This window comes from Mugil cephalus, chromosome 20 (genome assembly GCF_022458985.1).
Source record: "Mugil cephalus isolate CIBA_MC_2020 chromosome 20, CIBA_Mcephalus_1.1, whole genome shotgun sequence".
Lineage (NCBI taxonomy): Eukaryota > Metazoa > Chordata > Actinopteri > Mugiliformes > Mugilidae > Mugil > Mugil cephalus.
Window position 1 is genome coordinate 4,293,425 of NC_061789.1, and position 22,831 is coordinate 4,316,255.

The 22,831-nt window shown below is 41.3% G+C and overlaps 1 protein-coding gene and 1 long non-coding RNA gene across 3 annotated transcripts; one reads left to right on the top strand and one right to left on the bottom strand.

Moving 5' to 3' along the window:
* Positions 1-529: 529 nt before the first annotated feature.
* Positions 530-21,907, bottom strand: LOC124998369 (ankyrin repeat and fibronectin type-III domain-containing protein 1-like). The gene is made up of 19 exons (XM_047572720.1): positions 21,740-21,907; positions 19,737-20,002; positions 17,557-17,860; positions 17,258-17,458; positions 13,971-14,084; positions 13,664-13,761; positions 13,320-13,410; positions 11,993-12,100; positions 11,013-11,112; positions 9,125-9,254; positions 8,904-9,023; positions 8,608-8,714; positions 7,063-7,177; positions 5,780-5,946; positions 4,170-4,359; positions 3,908-4,070; positions 3,261-3,427; positions 2,929-3,130; positions 530-1,738 (listed from the first exon to the last, which is right to left on the bottom strand). The coding sequence occupies exons 2-19, from the start codon at positions 19,896-19,898 to the stop codon at positions 1,026-1,028; spliced, it is 3,252 nt and encodes a 1,083-aa protein (XP_047428676.1). The 5' UTR covers positions 19,899-20,002; positions 21,740-21,907; the 3' UTR covers positions 530-1,025.
* Positions 7,214-12,438, top strand: LOC124998370. 2 transcript variants are annotated; one of them, XR_007111050.1, is made up of 3 exons: positions 7,214-7,893; positions 10,977-11,167; positions 12,036-12,438. It is a non-coding gene; the product is annotated as an uncharacterized LOC124998370 (long non-coding RNA). The 2 variants fall into 2 exon arrangements; XR_007111049.1 differs by having other exon boundaries at positions 12,039-12,438.
* Positions 21,908-22,831: the final 924 nt, after the last annotated feature.

Sequence of the window (22,831 nt, forward strand, 5' to 3'; positions counted from 1 at the left end):
ATTCGGTGTTTGGGAGAACCATGTTAATTAGAATTTTATCACACGAATGTGGAGTATTTCTTCTCCCTTTAATTGCCAACACATCAGGGGGAATCTCTCGGCAGATTGTGCGTCTAGATTGTGTTGTTAAACCAAAAAGGATGTTCCTGTGTTTTATTTCTTTATCAGTGTGATTAATGTGACAATCCATTATCTCCAGTGAAACTCTGTTGTGTGCATACTTCATTAATAACCCGAGTAATTGCACCTCTTATAGACTATGACTCACGTGTTCTCACAGTTGTAGGAGTGTAGGCATTTTTTTTCCCCCACTTACATACTTTCAAGCTGCACTATCCATGTCACTGTATAGCTTCTTATATTTCTCTACAGCTTCATTGTGTCCTTGTCTTGTGTTGAAGTTCTACAGGAAAAAAATAAATAAATATAGATACAAGAAATATAAAGATGTAGTCAAGGCCTCGCACTTCACACTGAGTCTGGGGAAAACATTTTTCTTCTCTAGACCAGATAAATGCAGACAAATGAGTAGAATAAAACAGTTTAATAAAAGTGTACAATCATTTGTGAACATAGAATAAAAAGATACGACATGCTGAGTTTGGTTTTCTGGCAGCACAAATATTTTATCTTCAAACTTCCCTTGACTGAATTAGGTTTCTTCCATTTCAGTGTAAAAGAAACCGTAATTATTTAGTTAAACATACAAATACACGGTACAAGATGCTTCCGTTCGATTGGGCCGCGTGAGTTCAGTTTGTTTATAGCTCCGACGAGCAGCAGTGAGGCTTTGTGCTGTAGTGAGGAATGGATTTTCAAGTCATATCAACTTCGACTGTAGCTTAATTTTCCCACCTAACGGACTGAATATTAGAAAGTAAATGTGCAATATTCCCTTTCCCGAGTCTATAACAAGATGGGCTGTAATGACGTCTCGGATGAGTTCATCTTAACTGAGGCGACACTCCTTCACCGGAGTCTAAAATCAACAAGAGTTCAAAAGTAAGCTGGTGTTTCAGTCGATATCAGGACAAACTGCTGGAGGGTTTGTCCCACTCCACCTGGCTCCTTATTGGAAAGCTTCCTCCTTTGCTGGAAGCCTGCTGAGTCTCTTTATTGCGCTGAGAGCTCAACGCAGGAGCTTCACCGTCTGTGGCCTTCGCCGTGGAGCAACAAGTTGCCACATCCTGTTCTTGTGCCGCCACTTTGCCACGGTGCATCTCGGTCACACTGCTGCTGCTGCTGCTGCTCCCACCTCCATCCGTCTCGTCTGAATTCTCCAAGTCAAAGAAAGTCTTGTTTTCACCGATCCCCAGTCCAAAGCTCTCCAGCATATCCATCATCGACGGCGTGGAGGATCCGGAGGGAATCTCCTCCTCGATGAGACTCAGCGTAGGCAAGATGTCCACCAGCTCCGCCATCTCCATCGGCCGGATCACCTCTGTGATGCAGGAGGGGAAGTCCTCCTTTGCGTCCAAAACCCCGTACCCCACTTCCAGCTGTGCAACAGCGGCAGGCTCCAACCCCGACTCTAACAAATTGCTCGTGCAGCCTAAATCTGGTTGGCCGATGGTCGTCAGGTCTGCAGTGGGCTGGGTGGTCAAGTCCACGGGGTACCCTCCCTTAGCGACGCCCTCCATCAGCACCAGCGCAGTCTCTTCAGGGACGACCGCCAGTCCTCCTGGAGCGGAGACTTCAGCTGAGACAACATTTGGTGGAGGCGCGCTGACTGGACTCTCTGAAAAGACAAACAGAACGTTGCGAAATTTAGCTTTAATACAAAAGCAAGTTAAGTGAGGAGTTCAGACTTCATTCTGACAAAACATTGTAGACCTGTGTTACAGTGTTGGTGGTCTTATTATAGACCCCTTCATGGTTTGTAAACAATGTAATGTGTTTTTTGAGGGGCGGGGCTTAACTGGAGGCCGAACATCTCAAACACTATAGCTTGAAAACGGCGGTTAGCATATTTGAATGGACTGTTTTGGCAAGACTGGACAAGGAAAACACATAATATAGACCATGAGTGGTATTTTAAAAAGTTGACTCCGACTGATGGGACTATATTCACCGATCCCTACTCTCTCAGTCGTTGGATGGAGGGGACGAAATCTGGTCTGTCTTTATCAAGTGAAGCCTCTCCAACAAAGATATTACAAGAAGTAAGTGGAACCACCGTGAAGGAGAACATAGTAAATGTAACTTCTGCTTGGACACCCCTGAAACACCCAAGTAACGTTGCGTTAGCTAGAGGTTAGCATTAGCATTAACATGTAACAAGAATCCCCTAAATAATGGTTAACTTAACGTAATTTTAGTCACGATTTAGTCTCACCCATAATAACGTTTTCCGGGCTGAAACTGACGATTCATTACATATTAATCTGACCTGATTTGAAGTGTGTGGGTTGTTGACTGTCTCGCTCCAGTCCTTACTTTTAATCACCAAAGCCAAACCAAAGTTGTCTACAACTGGCTGTGGCTGGTATGTGATAAAACCTCAAGTTAGTGTTTTTGATTTTTCGGTTTTGGCACCAAAAAATACGGCAAGATGACATTTTCACAGTTGAAAGTGACAGTGTTAGCCTCTTGCTAACAGGTGACCAACTTGGAGAGTGAGTGTATTCGTATGTGCTCTAAAATATATGTTTTCCTCGTCCATTCGTGCCAAAACAGTCCATTGAAATATGCTAACTATCGTTTACGGGCTATGGCGTTTGCGATGTTTTGCTTCCAGTTAAGCCCCGCCCCTCAAAAAACATCACATTGTTTACAAACCGTGAAGGGGTCTGTTGAAGTGTAGTTATGCTAGATATGTTCGTATGTTTAAAACTTATCATTTAGGTTATGTTTTATGTCTAGGCAGCTAATGTGGATCCATCCAATAAACAAAATGAATTAACATAATTAAGGACACCATCGTCGTACCTGTCATGGTTCTCTGTGCTCGTGTCCGATGGGGCCACGTCAGTCGGGCAGTCAGACTCTCCTCTTCCTCCCCATCAGGACATGGTGGTGGGTCCCCTCCCATGACCAGACCCAGAGGCACCGCCCCGACCCACTGCTTGGACCGAACACACTGCAAACAGTCCATGATCCAGCGGGCGTCTCTCCACACCACATCCAGACGCTGGAGGAACAGAGGAGCAGACATCCCACAAGAGCATTTGATTATTATTTCTTTATCCTACATTATTCACAGAGGGGTGAATAAAACAATAGAGGAGTTCCCCTTCAAAGTATTCGCCCTCTTTTCGTACTTGGGAAAGCTCGGTGATGTGGTTCAGCCTCTCTCGGGCTTCCTGCACCTCCTTGGTGTCGAGGGCCTCTCGTAGGGCCTGCTGGGCCAGATGGGTGTCCAGCTCCAGCTTCACCCAGGCCTGGCAGTACTGGGACAGGAAGTCCCGCTCATACGTCCAGAAGTGAACTGGAGCCAAAAGGAGTTGAAAGGAAAGACATTTCATCAAAGCCAAAAAAATAAATAAAGCTTCACAACTCATTAGTGCCAAGGGAATTTTTCGGGGGAAGGGTCAGATGGAAAGATGGATATAAACTAAAAAGTCAAACAAATCCCTACGAGTGGCTGAGGATCAAAAAGGGACTGATTAGATGAGAAGAAAACAATCAAAGTGACTCATCTTCAGTGGAAAAAAAGATCAGAAACTGCACTTTGATTTATGTATATTTCATTTTCCAACACTGAATTCCATTTCAAGGGTTATATTCTGAGGCTTATTTCAAATTCTCTAGTTCCTTTGAAGATGAAATGTTCAGTAAAGTGTACGGCAAATAAAATTACTTTATTTTTCTTCTCATGTGATAAAACTTTACTTCAAAGAGAAGATATTAATTCCCCGCCAGGTATTTCTGGCCACTTTGAAGGCTTTTGGCCTTTCTTAGGTCTTACCCAGCTCAAAGATCTGCAGGGGCATGGTGAGGCCGGGCTCCTTGGTCCCCACCAGGGGCCAGTAGCTGGAGCTGAAGTCTTCGCTGGGGGGCAGCAGCAGCAGCATGGACACCTTTTCTCCAAACTGCAGCAGCTCCCGGGTGTACACTCCGTACTGATACGCCTGTCAGAGACAAAGAACATGCAATTATGAAATAAAATAATGTAAAATAGGAGATTTTTTTTATCTGGAGGTGGCTGAAAGTTTTTTATGATTATTTACCCTGTAGAGGGGGATGTTGAGCTTGGTGAGGAGATGTGTGACGGCCGCTCTCAGAGACCGAACAAAATCCACCAGGTTGCTGTTCTCCATCAAGCTCTCGTCGTCGCCGCCACCGCCGCCGCTCAGCAGGTTCTGAACGCTGCCGCTGGTTGCCGTGTAAACGTGACTCTGGAGCCACGCCCACTCCTCACTGTCACACAATAACTCACGCAGTTAACAAAACGTCGCTATTAAAGGCAGAATAAGGCACAAAGAGCCCATTAAATACTAATTCTATAACAAATTATTCTTGATATTAAACAATGATTCACCTCAACATCTTCTACCTTTATCCCTTCACTAAAATCTGTTGGATTCACATTAATGTTTATTTAAAGAAATTTTAATTTGGGGGGAAATTAAAAAATATATATTTATAAAAAAATGTCTAATCAACCAAAGATTTTGCGACCCCTCCTGCAGAAGAACCCTCTATTGAAGACATCTGCCCCAAAGGAAGACTGGAAAAAAAGGAAGTTGTATCTTTTGCATGTCCTACTTTTGACAGCCAGGAAGATGATAAACCCATCATGGTTGAAACCGCTTCCTCCTATTACACTACCAGTCAAAAGTTTTGTAAGTTTTCTTTCTTTTTTTTTTTCATTGAAATGCATGCAGTTTAATGTCTCGTTGTACTCTGTAATGAAAACATTGACCAAATAAACAACTGAAGTTAAAAAAACGCATGGAATCAATATATAACCCAAAATATATTCTAAACTTTGGATTTTTCCAGAGAGTTTTTTCCAATTTTGTTGCAGAAGTTTCCAGAAATGTGGGTCATTTGTAGGGAGCTTTGCTTTCACGCTTCAGTCCACAAACCAGCTCCACAGGGTTATAGAGTCTAGAGGTAGTTCTGGTAGAGCTTGGACTAAAGTTTTGGGTCATTATCTTGCTGTAGGATGAAGCTCTGACCAACTATACCAGAGGATGCTGATGCTGTTGTAAAACTTTAGACCGGTAGTGTTCACCTCAGTGGACATTTGGACAAGATGGGCTCCTATTCTTAAATTTACCAATCAAACTGTGCTGTCTGAGGAGAACCGTCCAAATATCAGAAACAATCTGACAAACCCAAACTGTTGCTGGTTCACTTGTTTAGCTAACACATTTCTCGTACAGCGTTGTTTTTTTTTCGCATGTGCGTAACAAAGGAAAACCAAATGCAAATGACATTATGTGAGTAAATACATACGAATGCCAATAAATATTTGGTTGCGCTGAACAGTTTGTGTGTGCAGACACTTTTCTGGGTTGTTTTCCAAGTTTCTCTGACACATTTTTGAGCCACAGTACATTCATTCATTAATTCTCTGTAACTACTTGTCCTCTGGGGGGTTCTCCAGTCTGTCTCAGGCCTAACAGACACAGAGAGACAGACAACCATTCATACACACACCTACGGCCAATTTAGAATCACCAGTGAACCTAATGAGCAGTGGGAGGAAGACACATGGAGAACATGCAAACTGGAAGAAACCTTGAGCAGAACCTGAAGCTCGTACGGGGGAAACCATCTGCAGAATGAGACAGAAAATAACCGAGGGGAGGGATCTGACGAACGGCGTTACCTGGAGACGTGGGGGTTGTGTCGGACCCGCGTGTGGTGGAGTAGGTTGGGCAGCCTCTGGGGAACCAGGACCCTGATCTGCTCCACGGAGCTGCACAGCTTCAGGATGCCCACGTAGAGACCGGACTGGGCCCACTGGATGCTGTGTCTGTGGAAGGACATCTTCTCCTGGATCACACAGGAGGAGGAGGAGGAGGATAAAACATGTTAAGAGATGCTAGCAGGATGAGATGTTTAGATGTTAGCGCTATTCACACAGGATTAGTTTTACCTGGGACGTCATTCAGAAATGATCTACAACTGTTCATGGCATTTACTTATTTTTTCCCTGGTTATGTCTCTTCATGTCAGAGGAAATATTCTAACTTTAATACCACTTTTTACGGCAGATTCAGATTAACCTCTTATTATTCCAGCCTTTTTGCACCTATTTAGGACATACCCAAAGTTCATGAACATTTTGGAGCTCATTCATGGTCTTGGTCTCTTTTTAAAGCCAAGACTCTGAAGTTTCTATCACAAAAATCAGAATCATTCTAAGTGGTTTTGTTCTTGAGGAATCAAACAGTTAAAAAACATATTTTGCTTTGATAAAACGTGTTGGTTGATTCCTATAATGGCTACAGACAAAGAAAACATCATATTGCATAACGCAGCATTTAAAAAACACAACTCTGATTGGTTCAAAGAGCTACTGCTGTCCCACATACGACCCAGTGGAATACGTATTTTTAAAAATAAAACATGATGCGATGAGAAAGTATCGATTCCGAGGGGAGAATTTATAAACTACTTCTCAGTAATTAAATCAGCTCCACATCCAGGGATGTGATGAACACATTAATGCACCACTAAATATAAGCTGCAGCACCATCTCTTTGACCTTCTCAGTTTTGTTATTCTGGTGAGAACGGGTCTGAATGTGTTCAAATCTGTGTTTGGTTTAATACACGTGATTCATGATTCGTGAGGGAAAAGAGGCAGAAAAAAAAAGGCTGCAAATCAAGCACAAGTCACCAAGAAAAGAAGTGAAAAGCACACACTCTGATTTGTTTCATCACAGGACCTCTACATTAGGAGAAATATGGGAGGTGATTTTCACTTTACAAATTGATTTGCACTGGATAAAGACCACAAACGACCTCTGCAATTATTACAAATTACTAGCGGTTCCCGGGTAAAACTAGCCTCGGGTGAAAAGGGGCTAAATGAACTGAAATGCATTTTCAAGGTTAGCAGCATCGGTTCATTTTTCTTTTGCACACACTGTGATGTTTCTCTCACCTTGAGCTGCTCATAGAGCATGTCCATGGCGGTGGGCTCGGGCAGTAGGGGGGTCCTGCTACGGTTCTTTTCCAAGCGGTCCAGAGGCATCCAGTGGAGGGGAGGGTCAGGGGGGCTACATACAGCGGGTTAGTAGATTAGGTTAGTTATTTAGAGTCACTGAGTCATAAGTTATTAAGTTATTATTATTATTATCATTATTATTATTATTATTATTATTATTATTATTATTATTATTTGATTAGCACAATGCACATTAATCAACACATCAGAATCAATATAAAAAGCATCAACATAAATATGCCAGAGTTAGCACAGCTAGCTGCCAAATTTCATCCACTGTCCTGAGGCAGACACTTAAAAAATATTAAGACAAATACACAAAACATGTAAAAATCTTACACAAAAAATGAGTCCTGATTAGAGATGGGCATCGATAACTGGATAAAGAACCGGTTCCAAACGCTTTAATTCATCGATATCATTAGCATTCTATCGATTCCCCTTATCTATATTTTTCGTGCGGAATCTTTACGTCCAGAAGGTGGCGGTAACGCACCTAAAAGTGTTTTTCTTTTTTCTGCCAACCGCCATAAAATAAAAGAAGAAGGTGATTCACATCACGTGACACAAGGAAGCGGCTATGGCAGAGACTGAAACAGCGGAAAGTATGGCTTCACTTTTCCAGGTAACAGCTCAATGTGCAACTAATGCAGCACCGTAATTTTCAAGGAATGGCGACAACACCACCAACACGATGACGTCATTTAATACCGAACAAATTCCGGTAAACGACTGAAGCTACCGCTAAATCTCAGCAGAGCAACACAGGTGAGCATCCAGAGGCCAATTTAATGGTTTGTTTTATTACACAAGGTCTTATCTCTTGTTTAGAAACCAAATACAATTTTTGTTATTTACACGAAACCACGAACGCCTACTCCGTACACAAGATAGAAAATATGAACAAGTTCCCTATGGAGCAGGTTTGGCTCGTTTTCAGCCACTATTTAAAACTCATGCCAGGACAAAAGTGTAATTTTCAGTTCTATTTTTTTTTATTTATTTTTTTTTTTTCATAACTTCGTGGTAGTTTTGTTTTTTTGCAACCATATTTGGCAAAGGTGTGTATTTATTTATTTATCTTGTTAGCATATTTGAATATTTCAAACTCACTTAGTGGTAACAACGTAAAAATTGTTGTAAATCGGGCACTACAAAAAAAATAAATAAATAAAATCACAAACACTGGCATATAAAGGGTTAAAAGTCTGAAAATAATCAAATTTTTGATATTTATGATTAATACTGAAGTGGATTAAAATATTTATGTAAAAAAAGTATAAAAAATATTAATATGCTATTTTTAGGGTGTTTTATAAGAGGCCATTTTTGTCCCTTAATGGTAACATGGTAACAATTTTAAATTCAGGTTGGTTTTTTTGGGGGGGTTAATTGTCAAGGTTTCTAACACGAGTGTGTTCCAAGACTGTTTTCCTCTGAACTTGTCCTTCATACGGATTAAATCTTTCATTTATTTCTCACCTGGGAGGCTTTGGGAATTCCCTCACAGTGACTAGTAAGACGTTTCCCTGCCGGTCCTTCAGCGGCTCGTAGTAAACCTGGCCCAGATCCATCGTTCCCATAGAAGTCTGAGGGCAGACAAAGGTGCAAACAGAAACAGGGAGGATGAATTAGGAGGATATTAGGGATTAATGCAGCTTCTGTGGGTGCAGGTATGGCAGAAAAAAAAAAATCTGAAATAGTAGGAGGAGGAGTAATTAAAATAGCAATTAGCCTCATTTTGATGCTTTTAAATCTTAAGCCGCTTAACTTCCTACCTGCAGCTGGGAAACGGCTCTTAAGATGTTGTGTCTGTTCTGGAGGAGGGAGGAGGGCGATGAGTGAGCGGAGGAGAGGGCCTGTTGGAGCCACGGTACCTGCTGCCACGCACAGGACAGCTGCAAGAAAAAAAAAGTAAATAAGATGCAGTTTGAGTCTCAAAAAATAAAAAATACAAAAACAAATGGAGGAAATCCCACAGACTTTGTTAAATCTTCACCTTCGCAAACCAAAGGAAGTCGTGTGTGATGGAGGTGGAGCAGCACTGGATCTCCACCAGTGGGATCTGATCCTCGGCCGTCACCATGATGTTTTCCTTGTGGTAGAACACGGTCGCCAAGTACACGCCTCTAATACGAGAATAAAGACAGAATAAATATGAGTTTACTTTCTGCTGGACGAGGCCATTTAAAAACCTATAGCGTCATTAATAATGCACGACTCAGGCCTGGCGGTTGTTTATTCCTTACGCAGAAGATTTTCAACTCGTCTCACCTCGATGAGAACATGACTGGGTATCGAGGATGTTTCACACTCGATCCAGTAGATGTGAATTAAGAGGGTGTTTAAAAAAGCAAAGCTACGAACTAACGTAAAACAAAGATGTATTTCAATTAAAGGAGTCACTCTGTGGAATAATTTACAATTAGGAATGAAAACGTGTAACACATTTAATAGATTTATTCAGGTACCATATTATTAATTAATAAAACTGAATTATAAACACTATTTTCATTACTGATCTATTCAAATAACTCACAGGTTTGAACATTTGTTTTTTATATCAGCAGCTGTCGGCAGAGACTGAAAGATAACACCTTCTGTTTTCATTTATCCCTTTATTAAAATATTTTGGTTCATTTTAATCCTGCAGAGTATAATTGGCCGTTTTTGACTACATTTGGTTTTATCTTTATATTTCATCTTAAAAACAGTTTACATCGTTGCCTTGTTTGGTTTCATTCTTTCAGCACAACCTCACCTGTGTCATTTTACAATTATTTTTTAACACACTGGACCTTAAACCACACTAAAACCATAAAATCAGAGTAGGAAAAGGTTAAATTTTTCACAGTGAAAACCACAAACATGTTTAAATGAACAATTTTTATAACTTAGAAGTATACATTTCAAAAGCTTATGAACAAATTTAGCAAAGCTATTTACAACTATTTCCATTAAAATGCAGAAAATGCATTTTTGTACAACTATTTACAAAACTATCAGATGTAACAATCAGTAATAATATCTAAAAGTCCAAAATCTCTGGCTTCTTTCTCTTTAACTGCAGTTACTCCATAGACTGAATATCGCCACAACTTTTCCTCTTCCTTAGCAACCGTTGTCATTTCCTGATTGGTGGGTGCGATGCATTTTTCCACCAATCGGAACCCAGATGGTTAAAATGTAAATTTGTGGAGGAAAATTAAAATATACATATATATAAAAAATGTCTAATCAACCAAATATTTTGCAACCCCCCCTGCAGCCCCTCCACAGACCCCCTGTTAAAGACCTACGATTTACTGTCGGTAGAATTCACACACTTTGAAAAAATCTTTAAAGTGAGAGGACGGATAAATGTAAATTTAAAAAGGGTTTCAGCCTCTACCTTTTCAGTCAAGGTCCATTTGTTTTGTTTTTGTAAATTATACTTTAACAGAAAAAGAAAGAAGTGTTTTGTTTTTGTTTATTTACATGGACACATAATGTTGTAAAAATGTCGGCGATCAGAGAATTTCCAAAGTAATCTGTGAAGTTATGTCCCGAAAACAAAAACGGTGACTTTAATCTCACAGATTCTCTGTAAACGCCCTCGGCTGAACTCTGAGCGACTTTCAAGTTATGAGTTGAAAACGATGCATCATTTGTTTCCTGTGCATGGGGCCTTTGTCGTCAGCCGAGCGCGATCCACTGATTGACGCTTATCACTAATCCTGCAGCTACAGCAGCTCTAATGTGACTACTGTTCTTTTCAATAACCGCCACAGATAAGAGTTTGCACTTGTACTCTGTAGCCTACACCGCTGTAATCGCATCCCGTTTAATCCTCTACTCCTGATCCCCTCCAGGCACAGTGGAGCGGGTGAGACAGATGGGAGCGCTACCTCTGTAGGAGACGAACAAACTTGGTGGCGGACTGGAACAGTTGTTTGATGCCTCGAGACACCGACAGCCTCTTGCTGGGACTCAGGGGCTTAGGGCTCTCTGAGGAAAGAGGAGATGAGGATCAGACCGGATGAAAATCACTTTATCCGACAACGTGCGTTCGTGTGTGGGTTTGCAAGATATTTGACTGTGAAATGGTTGTTTCTGTGCTGAGCAGAGCTGACGCGTTGCAGTACACGATATAAGACGGTGAAAAGAGGCAGGAATTAAAGTCTGATCCTATGATGCCTCTGATCTTTAGAGACAGGTAGTTACAAAACATATTCCGTATTTAAATGCATTTGGAGCAATTCTTACACAACCCTTCAGAATTTTATTCATTTCTGCATGACAATTGTGCAAAATCAGCTGATTTTTTACAGAAAAGTGGACAAACACAACCCAGAAAGAACCCAAAGAGAACAGAAGAAATTTAAATTTTATACATTGGTACCAAATATTAATTATCTGTGATGTGCAAAAGTGATGTCACCCCTTCATTTAAAGGCTAAATCAGAGGTCTTCCCCAAACTGTTGGGAGATTAAGCATGCATTATGTGTTAAACTAAGCAAATACACATTATTATTAACATTTTGCATTAAATATTAAGCCGTAAAAATAATGTTCCAAGTCAAAGACCTTAATCCAATAGAAATGTTGTGGAAGGACCTGAAGCATCAGCTCATATGAGGAAACCCACCCACATCGAATCGAATCGACCACTGATCAGCAGTTACCAGAAACATTTAGTTGCTGGGAACTGCTGTACAACAGCAGATACTAGAAACAAGGGTTCACCGACTTTTGCACCTCACACATATGTACATAATAGTATAATATTCCAGTTTTGTTTGTTTGATTGGGTCCTCTTTGTCTACTTTCAGTATATCCACTAATGATTTGAGGTACCAGGGGTGCACTACAACACCAAATTCTTACCTATGCAGTATCCTCTATAATGCGAGTCTTTTGCATCCTCCAGCAGTTTCCTCACTAGACACTCGTGGTTTCTGATCCGTGACTTCACACCGATGCACTCCCTCCAACCTGCGCGAGAGGAGAAAAGAGGGAAAGCAGTTCATCACGTTCCTTTTTATGCAGTTCAAGAAAATCATTGCAGGGGCCAAGAAGTAATTTGCAGGAGAGTCCTGAGAGCTTTTTTTTTTTTCTTCTGTTTTAGTGATTAGGAAGCAAGAGTGTCTGCATGAGAGATCATCTGTGTGCTGTGAAAGTTGATTCAATCTGAGCTGATTCAACCGTGTCTTCTTTAGTCAAGTTTTAGGTTCAAGTCTTTATAAAGATCAAATTACCAGTTTATTAGATACACTAGAGAAAAAAAATCAATTTTAATATAAGATTCCTGCATTAAATCTTATCTTCATGAAGGTCATAGTGTTCAGTATTTATTTATTTATTTATTTTGAAGAAATTAAGTTTTTGATCCAGCTGTATTTTTACTTTTGCAGTTTTGTGAAAATTTATTGAGTTGCACAGACACATGTTCCTATTATTTTGACCACCCCATTGTAGTCAGTGGACTAGGCTAAATAACATATACGTCCAGACAAGGTTTCAACATAAACTGAACATATAAACAGCCATGAAGGGAGAATTAGTGGTGGACTGTTATATATAAAAATGCATTGACTAGTGAACCTAATGAAGAGGCAAGACTAAGACAACAGGATGTGACCAAAGTTTCACATGATAAAAACAAACTGATGGAGAGATTAAGTGTGTTCTATATTAAACTCGGCCTAGTGCTATTAATGAAGATACATTATTATTATCATCATCAAATTCTTTTTTTATTTCAGATAAGTGCAACAGTAGGGTGAAATTGTAGGGGAAAATAAATATATAAATATATATTTAATATATATAAATAAATATATAATATATGTAAAAAAAATGCCCAATCAACCAAAGATTTTGCAACCCCCTCTGCAGTACCTCCGCGGAACCCCTAGGGGTCGCAAACTCCCTGTGATCATTTTGTAGGACTTTTTTTTTACACGTTCAAACTAAACTAAAAATATCTCCATTTTAAAAGTGTTACAGTTTGTAATAATAAACCATACGAGGTAGGCCAGTATGACTAAGAGCTGCAGGTGTGCAAGACTCATCAACCCAGCATCTTTAATTCTTCACGTTCCAATAATTCCTTAATCTACCAGCCGTGAGGTTTGAGATCACACTGGGACGGTGAGAAAAAGAGTGGAAACCTTTCCCAAAAAGCAGTGTGCCTGCAGTTCAGTATACTCACTGGAGGGGGCAGCGCTGGCCGGAGTGGAGTTCTGGGGTGGTCCCCATCCTTTCACATTGTAGGCACTCGCTCTTACAAAGTAATGCACGCCCTGTATTTGCAGAAGCCAAATTAACGGCGTGCATTAACCTCGTGAATTATTGCAAGACAAAGAAATAACTCTCATTATTAATTCATCTGGTGAAGAGAGGCTGCTGAGAAGTGTTTCCTTAGGGGAAGTGGTTCAGGGTAGCAGAATGTGTGTCGGTCTGGAGACGCTGCATTCACGTTGCATGTGTCAGCCTCTACATCATGGATTACTGTGTTTGTAGCTGATACCGGTTTGATGCGTGTGAGCGACTCACCGCCGTCAGCCCCTTGATAACGTGGGAGGGGTTCTTGGTCTCGGTTACTTGGACTGATCCGAGGATGCGTTTGAAGCTGGCTGAGGTGCTCCACTCCACTGCGAACACAAAACAGTCCCACTGACATGCATCCTCTCTGGCTCTGCTCAAAACCTCCACCAGGGAGAACAACTCACAGACCTGAGTGTTTACACTTTTGGGGGGAACTCGCCGTACCTCGGCTTAATGGGTTCTTGGCTGTGAAGTAACTGTGAAAACCAGGAGCTAAAGTAGACTCAGAAAAAGAAATGCCAGGGTGGCAGTTTACCTCTGTAGCGGGTGATGAGGCCCGTGGTGTTTCCTTCTGGCTCCTTGATCATCACAAACAGAGACGAGGTGCTGGTCACCAGGATGGACACATGACTGGGAGGACCGGGCAGCTCTGGACACGACACATAGATATAAAATAAAAAATATGACGTCAGATAAATATTGCAACAGATTAATGGTAGCCAGGCTCCCAAACCCCCACTTCCTATATTGAGCTCAGTCCCAACACCTTTCGGATGCTACACGAACAGAAGAGATTAACCGTACACCACAAATTATTTGGTTCTTACCAAGACAAATAAAACGAACTTAATTTGTCTTGTTTTAAGAGTTAACGTCTTATTTCAAGTGTCTAACTTGGTTATTTCTAGATTTGGCAAACTCAATTTAAGAAATCTTGTCAAGTGAAATGATCTTGCTGCTTGGACAGATAATGTCACCTTCTTTTAGTACCTTTACCCTCAGGTTTAGTGTTTTTTGTCTTGTTTTTAGATCCCTCCCCTTTTTTGCAGTGTACTCAGCGGTAAGGCCACGCCCCTTTATGGGTGAAACCAAAGGAGACACATCAGGTAAAAATCCCCTCAAGAGAGAGGGAGAAAAATCTGAATAAATGTATGACTTCAGGCCATAAAACGGGTGGATGTAAAGCTGTGGGAACCTGATAGACGTCGATATGTTTACGTGTGCAGCAAACACTTAATTAGTCGTGAGAGTTGTTAGTTATAGTGGTAAAAATTTTAAATTCATGTTGAAATGTCAAAGTAGTGAATGTTGATGCTGAACTGAAATGACAGTAGGTAACTCAGAGCACATGTGTTCATGTGCTCCTTGTATACTGAATTTACAAATAAATCAAAATCTAAAAATCCCACCAAAAAACAAACAAACAAAAAAACATCTGTCTAATACTGGGTTAAGAGTCTTATTGCTATGGGGCTTGGGGGTTCCTGGTCTGGTCTGGTTTAAGTAACATCCACATGAATGAATGCCAGGTCCAAAAGTTTCCCAGCAGAAAAAGCACGAGCATTCGAACCAATAATTAATCCAAGACATGTGTGGACGCCAGTTCGACATCCACGATATCAGCGCAGATGTGAACTTGAGCCTAATCTTCTCAGAAAAGGGACATAAAAATCTATTCGCCTTCCATTTCCCAGGCATCAGAGAGCCGTCGACAAACATTACAAATACACACAGCGAACCGACTGCACCGCAAAAACAGCAGAAAGAAGCAAAATAATCTCATATTCAATCAAATCGTCTTGTATTGGGAAAACAAATCTGACAATGGGTTAAGCTTTTTTTTTTGCTTGACACAAAATCTTAAAATAAACACAAAGTTCTTGTCTCTGAACAAAAAAATAAGACGTATTTCTTTGATACAAGGATTTTTTTGCTTTCTTGAAATTCCTTTTTTGTGGTTTGACTGAGCTGCTGCAGGAAAATACACCAGGTAATGGAAAAGAGTAGAGAGACGTCAGACGATGCCATGATTAACAGATATAAATGGGTCTTTATACATTTTTATCCACTTTAAATTGATACATAAGTGTGAATTAGAACTGAGGAGATCCCAGAATCTTTGTTTTTTTTGGTGTTTCATTTCATAAAATTTATAGTAACTGAATGTTAATAGAAATTTTAAGAATTTGAGGAGCTCCCTTTACTTTTAAATGGAAATAGAAACCAAAAGAAATAAATCACCTTCTCGCTATCGCTGATAAACTGTCTCTAAAGCTCCGATATAGCGTCTTCTAAGAACTGACTGATAGAAGCTCGTCCCGTCTCGGCTGAACCTTTCTCCATTTACACAAGCTGTAATTTGAACATAACTATGACAGGTGGAAGGAAAAGGAGTTCCTATTAAATAAGTGCCCGGTCTTTACTTTCTAATGTGTACTCTGCTGGTGTTAAAGCACAGTTTTAACATCGATAATCGATCAAACCTAGACGAGAAATCAATATTCCCGTGCGCCACTGAAGGAAACTCAAGAGGCAAAGCGACAAAGAATTGAAGGAGCTCGAGTGAAGTGGCTTTGGTTTGGTATATCTACTAGTTTCTTTTTGGTCCAGGCAGCCAGGAGCAGCTGGTGGAGGGCATTCAGGTTCATGGGAGAGTCGGGGAAGACAGATGACAAGGCACTGTGTTGAATTTTGGATGAGTTGAAAGCAGCTAGAGGGAGACTTTCAAGTGGCCAACTCTGAGTTACAAGAGAGGGTCAGATTGGAAATCGGTAAAAGATTTCATACGGGAGGACGTTGAGTCTGGCCAACGAGGGAATGGACCATCTGATCTGTCCCTCTGTGCTGATTGGTTCTGAGCTGGTCACGTGTTTCATCGGCACGTTGGATACATCTAACCAATATTCACCCATAGAGAAGTGGCAATAACAGAGAATAAAGGTGGATTAATGATTTCTCCCTGTTATGTGAGATAAATGTCAACGTCTCTCTTTGACATTTGTTAAGATTTTATATAGAAAAATAAAGTGATACCATCATTAATGTGAACCTTGGTCTCAAAAACGCCGCTGTACAAACAAATTAAGTTAGAAGTTAACCTAGCCTTATGCTAACCTTATGCTAGCTAGTTATATAGACTAAAGGCTTAGAAAAACAGCAGCTAGCGTCATATATACTGTGAAACCCATGTGTGCATGTAATTTATGTCCATGAAAATTTAACTGACACGTAACGTTGCCACAGTTACTACTAAGTTATTATGGTTAGCGTGCTAATGCTATAATGATAACGCTAAATAAGAGTAAGACTAGTTTGATTTTCACTATTTCTGAGTATTAATAATTTCAAACTTTTAACGATGATGTATGAACACGGAGACTGAGCAGAATTTAAACACAGCTCCATGACTGATGAGGTGATTGGGCTACAAAGCATTTTACAGGCTCATTTAAGATATTTAAAGGAAGTAGATGCTGGGATATTTAAGTGAGGACCTTTTACATATTTACAGACATTGGTAATAACATTTATAGGCCTGTTAATGGTGAAAATAAGTCATTTATTTCAACATCTGCCCCATAGAGTTACACTGCAGAACGTTCCCTCTGATGTAGCAAACATGGCGCCCACGGTTTGAGTTGGCCAGACTCTCTCTAATACACGGCTCTGGTTGGACCGAGTGCTCTATTACCGTAGGTCGTGTTGGAGAAGCTAAATATTTGGGAACTGTGGGAAGAAGAAGGCAAGAATCGTGTTTTCATAGCAGCGGAGAGAAAATAAACGAGTCAGGAAATGCCTGGAGGCTGAGCCAAGGCCGCTGACCTGTGCGCTGAAAGTTCTCCCTCATGCGACAGTACAGCTGCAGCCGGAGTCGCCAGAGGCCGATGTGTCTCTGGACCTCGGCCTGAGCCTGAGGCCCGGCCCCGGCCTTCTTCGCCAAATCCATCCTCCTCTCCTCCACCCGTTTGCCCGCCAGCGTCACCAGAGCCTCCAGCTTGAGCTCCCACTCGGCCGGTCGGCACACTGTCCGCAGAGAAAAAAAAAAGAAGCAGGGGCGTGATCTGAATGCGATTGGCGCTAAATTAAATTTTGTTTTTTAACGTTTCTGTTTGAGGACTTACAGACTGGGTTGTGTCTGGCTCCTGCCTTCGTCAGCACGTGAAGCAGAGGGGAATTGTGGGTAAGAGCGGCCACGTCCAGAGGGACGAGGCCCTGCTCGCTAACTCTGTTCACCCCCTTCTCCTTGTCTCTCTCCCAGTCCTTCTCTTTCCTTTCTCCCCTCTCCCACATGCCTCCTCCTCCTCCTCCTCCACCTCCTCCACCTCCTCCTCCTCCTCCTCCTCCAGCGCTGGTGTGGTCTCTGGACAGCAGGCTCTGTACAGCCAGAGTGTCCTCATTTTCCACCGCCTCCCACAGGCTCTTGTACTGATGGGGAATAGGCAGAGAAAGAGGGTTTATACCAGGAGAGAGATTTATTTCGGGGAGAGGATGAGACAGTAATGCAGGAAATCAGATCATAAATCAAAGAACGATGCATCCACGAGCCTCCGGAGGCCGAGAAAAGTTGGGGGGGGGGTTTTTAGTTGTGATTAGTTGCTTTTTATGGTTTGACCTTTGCAGTAGACTTCAGACTAACTTTCCTCTCTGTGTGTTTGTATCAGAACATGATAGAATATTTAAAGTTCTCAGCTTCAGCCGGGCACCGGAAAACTGTTAGCGTAGCGTTCCTGAAAGAAGTGCAGACAGAAGTACCCGGCGAAAGTTAGACAAGGTCAGCAAGTGTACGTGTGTCGTGTTTTTCAGGTGGGAACAGGGTGGAGTTTCCCACAGCGCTTCACTTTGACCGAGGGACACAACTGAGATAGTAACAGTCTCATATGTCTCATCTGGACGTATATGACTCTTCTCTCACCATCTCATCTCAACTTAACTTCCCATCGCATTCCAACTCAACTTCTCATGAAATTTCATTTTTTTTCATATTTAATTTCATGTCATCTATTATCTCATATTGTGTCAGATCTCATCTCATCTCATCTCATCTCATCTCATCTCATCTCATCTCATCTCATCTCATCTCAACTCAACTCTCATCTCAACTTTCTATTAGGTTTTATCTCATCTCGTCTCGTCTCGTCTTCCCATTAAGTTTCATCTCATCTCATCTCAACTTTCCATTAGGTTTAATCTCATCTCATCTCATCTCATCTCATCTCAACTTTCCATTAGGTTTAATCTCATCTCATCTCATCTCATCTCATCTCAACTTTCCATTAGGTTTAGTCTCGTTTAGTCTCGTCTCGTCTCGTCTCGTCTTGTTTCGTTTCGTTTCGTCTCGTCTCGTTTCATCTCATCTTCCCATTAGGTTTAATCTCATCTCATCTCATCTCATCTCATCTCATCTCATCTCAACTCATCTCAACTCAACTCAACTCAACTCAACTCAACTCAACTCAACTCAACTCAACTCAACTCAACTCAACTCAACTTTCCATTAGGTTTAATCTCATCTCATCTCATCTCATCTCATCTCATCTCATCTCATCTCATCTCAACTTTCCATTAGGTTTAATCTCGTCTCGTTTCGTCTCGTCTCGTCTCGTCTCGTCTTGTTTCGTTTCGTTTCATTTCGTTTCGTCTCGTCTCGTTTCATCTCATCTTCCCATTAGGTTAAATATCATCTCATCTCATCTCATCTCAACTCAACTCAACTCAACTTTCCATTAGGTTTAATCTCATCTCATCTCATCTCATCTCAACTTTCCATTAGGTTTAATATCATCTCGTCTCGTCTCGTCTTGTTTCGTTTCGTTTCATTTCGTTTCGTCTCGTCTCGTTTCATCTCATCTTCCCATTAGGTTTAATATCATCTCATCTCAACTCATCTCAACTCAACTCAACTCAACTTTCCATTAGGTTTAATCTCATCTCATCTCATCTCATCTCATCTCATCTCATCTCATCTTCCCATTAGGTTTAATATCATCTCATCTCATCTCTACACTTGACGTTGTTAAAGTCCACTATACAGGAGGATTTTAAAGTCATGTAACCTTGAAAAATAATGTTTAATCATTTTCAGCTTTACTGACATTTTCACTTATTCCCATGAATTATGAAGCTAACTGTGATGTGTTGAATTCAGCGCTACACATGAGATATCATCGGAAAGGCCAGGACTACAGGTTTTTAAAGACGTCGACTACACGATGACTGAAACAAAGACAAGGGACACATGTGCCCAGAATGTTTTGCGTCTCGGGAGGACAGAGGACATTTCCGTCGGCCCCTTCGTACTCACAGCATCTGGAGACCTGCCGAAGTGCCTGGGTAAATTGGTTTCCGTCGACACAGATGACTCTCCACCCCTCAGCCTGACCGACAGGTTTCTGTAGATGCGTTTGGGCGAGACGGGACCCAGAGAACGCCGGCGCTGGGGCGGGTTCCTCATGGATACGGACATGACGAAAGGAGAGGAGAGGAGAGAAGAAAGGAGGACGGCTGAAGAAACTGAAGAGGTGTGACAGATGGGTCACTATTAGTGGGGAGACAGATTAGGCGTCCCAGCTTAAGAGACAAAGGAGAAGTCAAGTAGAGAAGTGGAGTGGAGTACAGCGGGGAGGTGACAGACACAAAGACAGACAGAAATAAAACAGGACATATATTCAGATTCTCTTACAGTAAAGACACATTTCTGCTGACTAGTAGTGCAGGCTGAGCGAAGCAGCGCTGTCGTGTGGGTGTATAAACGTTTTGAAAGTTAGAGCTGCTGAAAATGCCTCCGAGCATTTATTTTTATGCCTCTTTACTATTCTGTCTTTCAGTTCTTCTGTTACCCGCTATTATTATGTGATAGTGTCTCCGAGTCTCAGAGTCTTCCAGCCCCGCAAACCAGTCGCAGACCCATCAATCGAATTTAAGAAAGAAACTCATCCCCTGCCAATAAATATGAACCCCCTCACGTCAGCAGGATGAAGATAAAAATCAATCACCGCCATGGTAATGACGGTTCATTATCAGCGCTATTGACTTTTCATCTTTTACAGCCAGTCACTTTTGTGCCCTGAAAATCTTGTCTTGGGAGCAATTTGCAGCCTGGGAGAGTTTTTTCCCATCCTCTTCAGTCGACAAGTCTCTTTCTTTCTTTCTTTCTTTTTCTTTCTTTCTTTCTTTCTTTGGAGTGATTTCCATTTGCAGCACATCTCCCTCCAAACTCAAGCGTTCGAGCATGTTTGTGAAAAAGGGGGGGAAACCATCTCTGTCATCTCTCTCACTCGTCGCTACTTTCCCGTCTAAATGAAAGCCTCAGATTTCTGATTCATTCTCGCTGGTCCCCTGTGTGAAAGCAAATACTCCCCCAACGGTGGGCGCGGGGGCTGGAACAGAAAACGAGGGGCTCCGGCCACAGTGTCGCCACATCTCTGAGATGCATGCATTCGCTGTCTCTGTGTGAGTCACTTGCTTGCACAGTACCTGCATTCTCCCCTGTGCATGTGTGCGTGGATGCGGGAGTATAGGGGCGATGCCTTTGTTGTTGGTGCAGTTTGTTTATTGTGCAAAGTGATGACGAGACAGTTGAGAGAGAGAGAGGAAAGGCCTCCGTTTAATGCTGAAACCTGTTATGTGAGCGGGCTATCAGTATAAAATAACCCTATATTGACCTACAACTAGAAACACAATACACAAAAGAGTCTTTGTGGTTTTGCTCTCACAGGTTGCATTTTTTTTTTTTTTTTTTTTAGATTCTTTTTATTTATTTATTTTTACTGTGCATATTACTGTGACTGATTTTTTTTCTCTCTTTCCGGTTTGTCTGCGGCTCTACTCGGAAACATTTGATGACTTATATTTCTGATCTCCCCAGGAAATGATGCAGTTCTTCATGAGAATAAACCGCAGAAAGGTTCTCACCTCCGAAGAGGTCACAACTTTTTTTTTATATATATATTTTTTTTAACATAATTATATTTTTGCATGCACGCCCGCACTATGAAATGCAAAATTAAAACTCAACGCAAAAGATTATAAATGCATAAATGATAATAGATTCTTCATTAAACCAACAGCAGCATCGAATGTCTCAGATTTCCAAGTTAATGAGATTTATTTCGAAAGTTGCTGCTTTTAATTAAAGTTTTTACAAGCCGCACACACTTTTTAAAATTTATTTTAGGATAATTTATGGTAATCGTATGTAAGGAATATTTTACACTAAAAGGGGTAAAACGCTGTAGGTTTTTTTTTTTTTTTTTTTTTTTTGCAGGCTAAATAAGGTTTAAAGTATAAATGAATAACGACTCTTACCGTCTGTCGATACTTTCACTTTCCTCCGTCGCTGCAGCCGAGCTTCGACATGTTTAACTCAAAAAGTTACTTCATTATAAATGACTGCCGGCACTTCTCATGTAATAATCCATCGTTCAGAAAGTTTTTCACCTCTGACGGTGACGCGCACCTGGACTCGAATGAGAGAGCGACGCTTCTCCCACGCGCAAACGCGTCTTCCTCGTTCCGCCCACTTCCTCCTCTGTCTCGTCTAATTACCAACAACCAAACTCATCTTATCGGCAACTTCTTCATTTGCATTTATATATATCTACATCCCTTTTATCGTATCTTTGTCCCTGTATTGCACGTATACTAGTCTTTACTTAAATTTACATTTATTTCTCATTTCATCTCACACTGCCTCAGTTTGTCTCATCTTAGATTTGTTTAGATGGCCGCCTTGTCTTCAGTCCTTGTCCACCCTCGGCTAAATCCCCTTTCAATCAATGTCCAACCTATTATTGTCTAGAATAAACAAATTTCTAGCTTCAGTTATGTCCTAAACTACATTTTTAATCACGTATTCCCATAAATTGTAATGCCTCAGGCCATATAATCTTAGCTGGTGGTATAATATATACTGTTGTCACGGTGGAAGCAATGTTATCTTATCTCAGCTTGTCTTATGACAACCACTTGACTTAAGCTGGTCCTCTTGACCTCAACACAAGAGGGGTCTATGTAGAGGGACAATTTGATTTTGTTTTATTTAAACATGTCCAAACAACTTAAACTAATACTTTAAATCACTTATTTCCGTGTATTATTGAGCCAGCTGACGTTTCATCTCATCTAAAGGCCTGTCCAGTGAGGTATTAGAGAGCACTACAGCTGCGTACCATATATAGGGATGCCATACGGTGGCTTATTCCTCTAAGTCACTGGGAGCAGCGCTGTCAGTAAAGTGATGCCGCCACAAAGTGTAGGCTGAGGTGACTGGAAAACAGACACAGAGCTATGTTTAGACCAGCCCGGCACCCACACTGATACCTGCCGTGTGGGTGGTGCGAGAAAATTATTTCAGAATCGTTCAATTTAGCCTGTGATGTTTCGCGTGTGGTGATGGGT

What these genes read in the sequence shown, in the direction of transcription:
- LOC124998369 (XM_047572720.1), bottom strand. Translation starts at nt 19,898, where the DNA reads ATGTCCGTATCCATGAGGAACCCGCCCCAGCGCCGGCGTTCTCTGGGT. An exon ending in TTATCAAGGGGCTGACGGCG is followed by an intron (nt 13,411 to 13,663) that starts GTGAGTCGCTCA and finishes CTGCAAATACAG; the next exon opens with GGCGTGCATTACTTTGTAAG. An exon ending in CACAACCCCCACGTCTCCAG is followed by an intron (nt 4,360 to 5,779) that starts GTAACGCCGTTC and finishes ATTGTGTGACAG; the next exon opens with TGAGGAGTGGGCGTGGCTCC.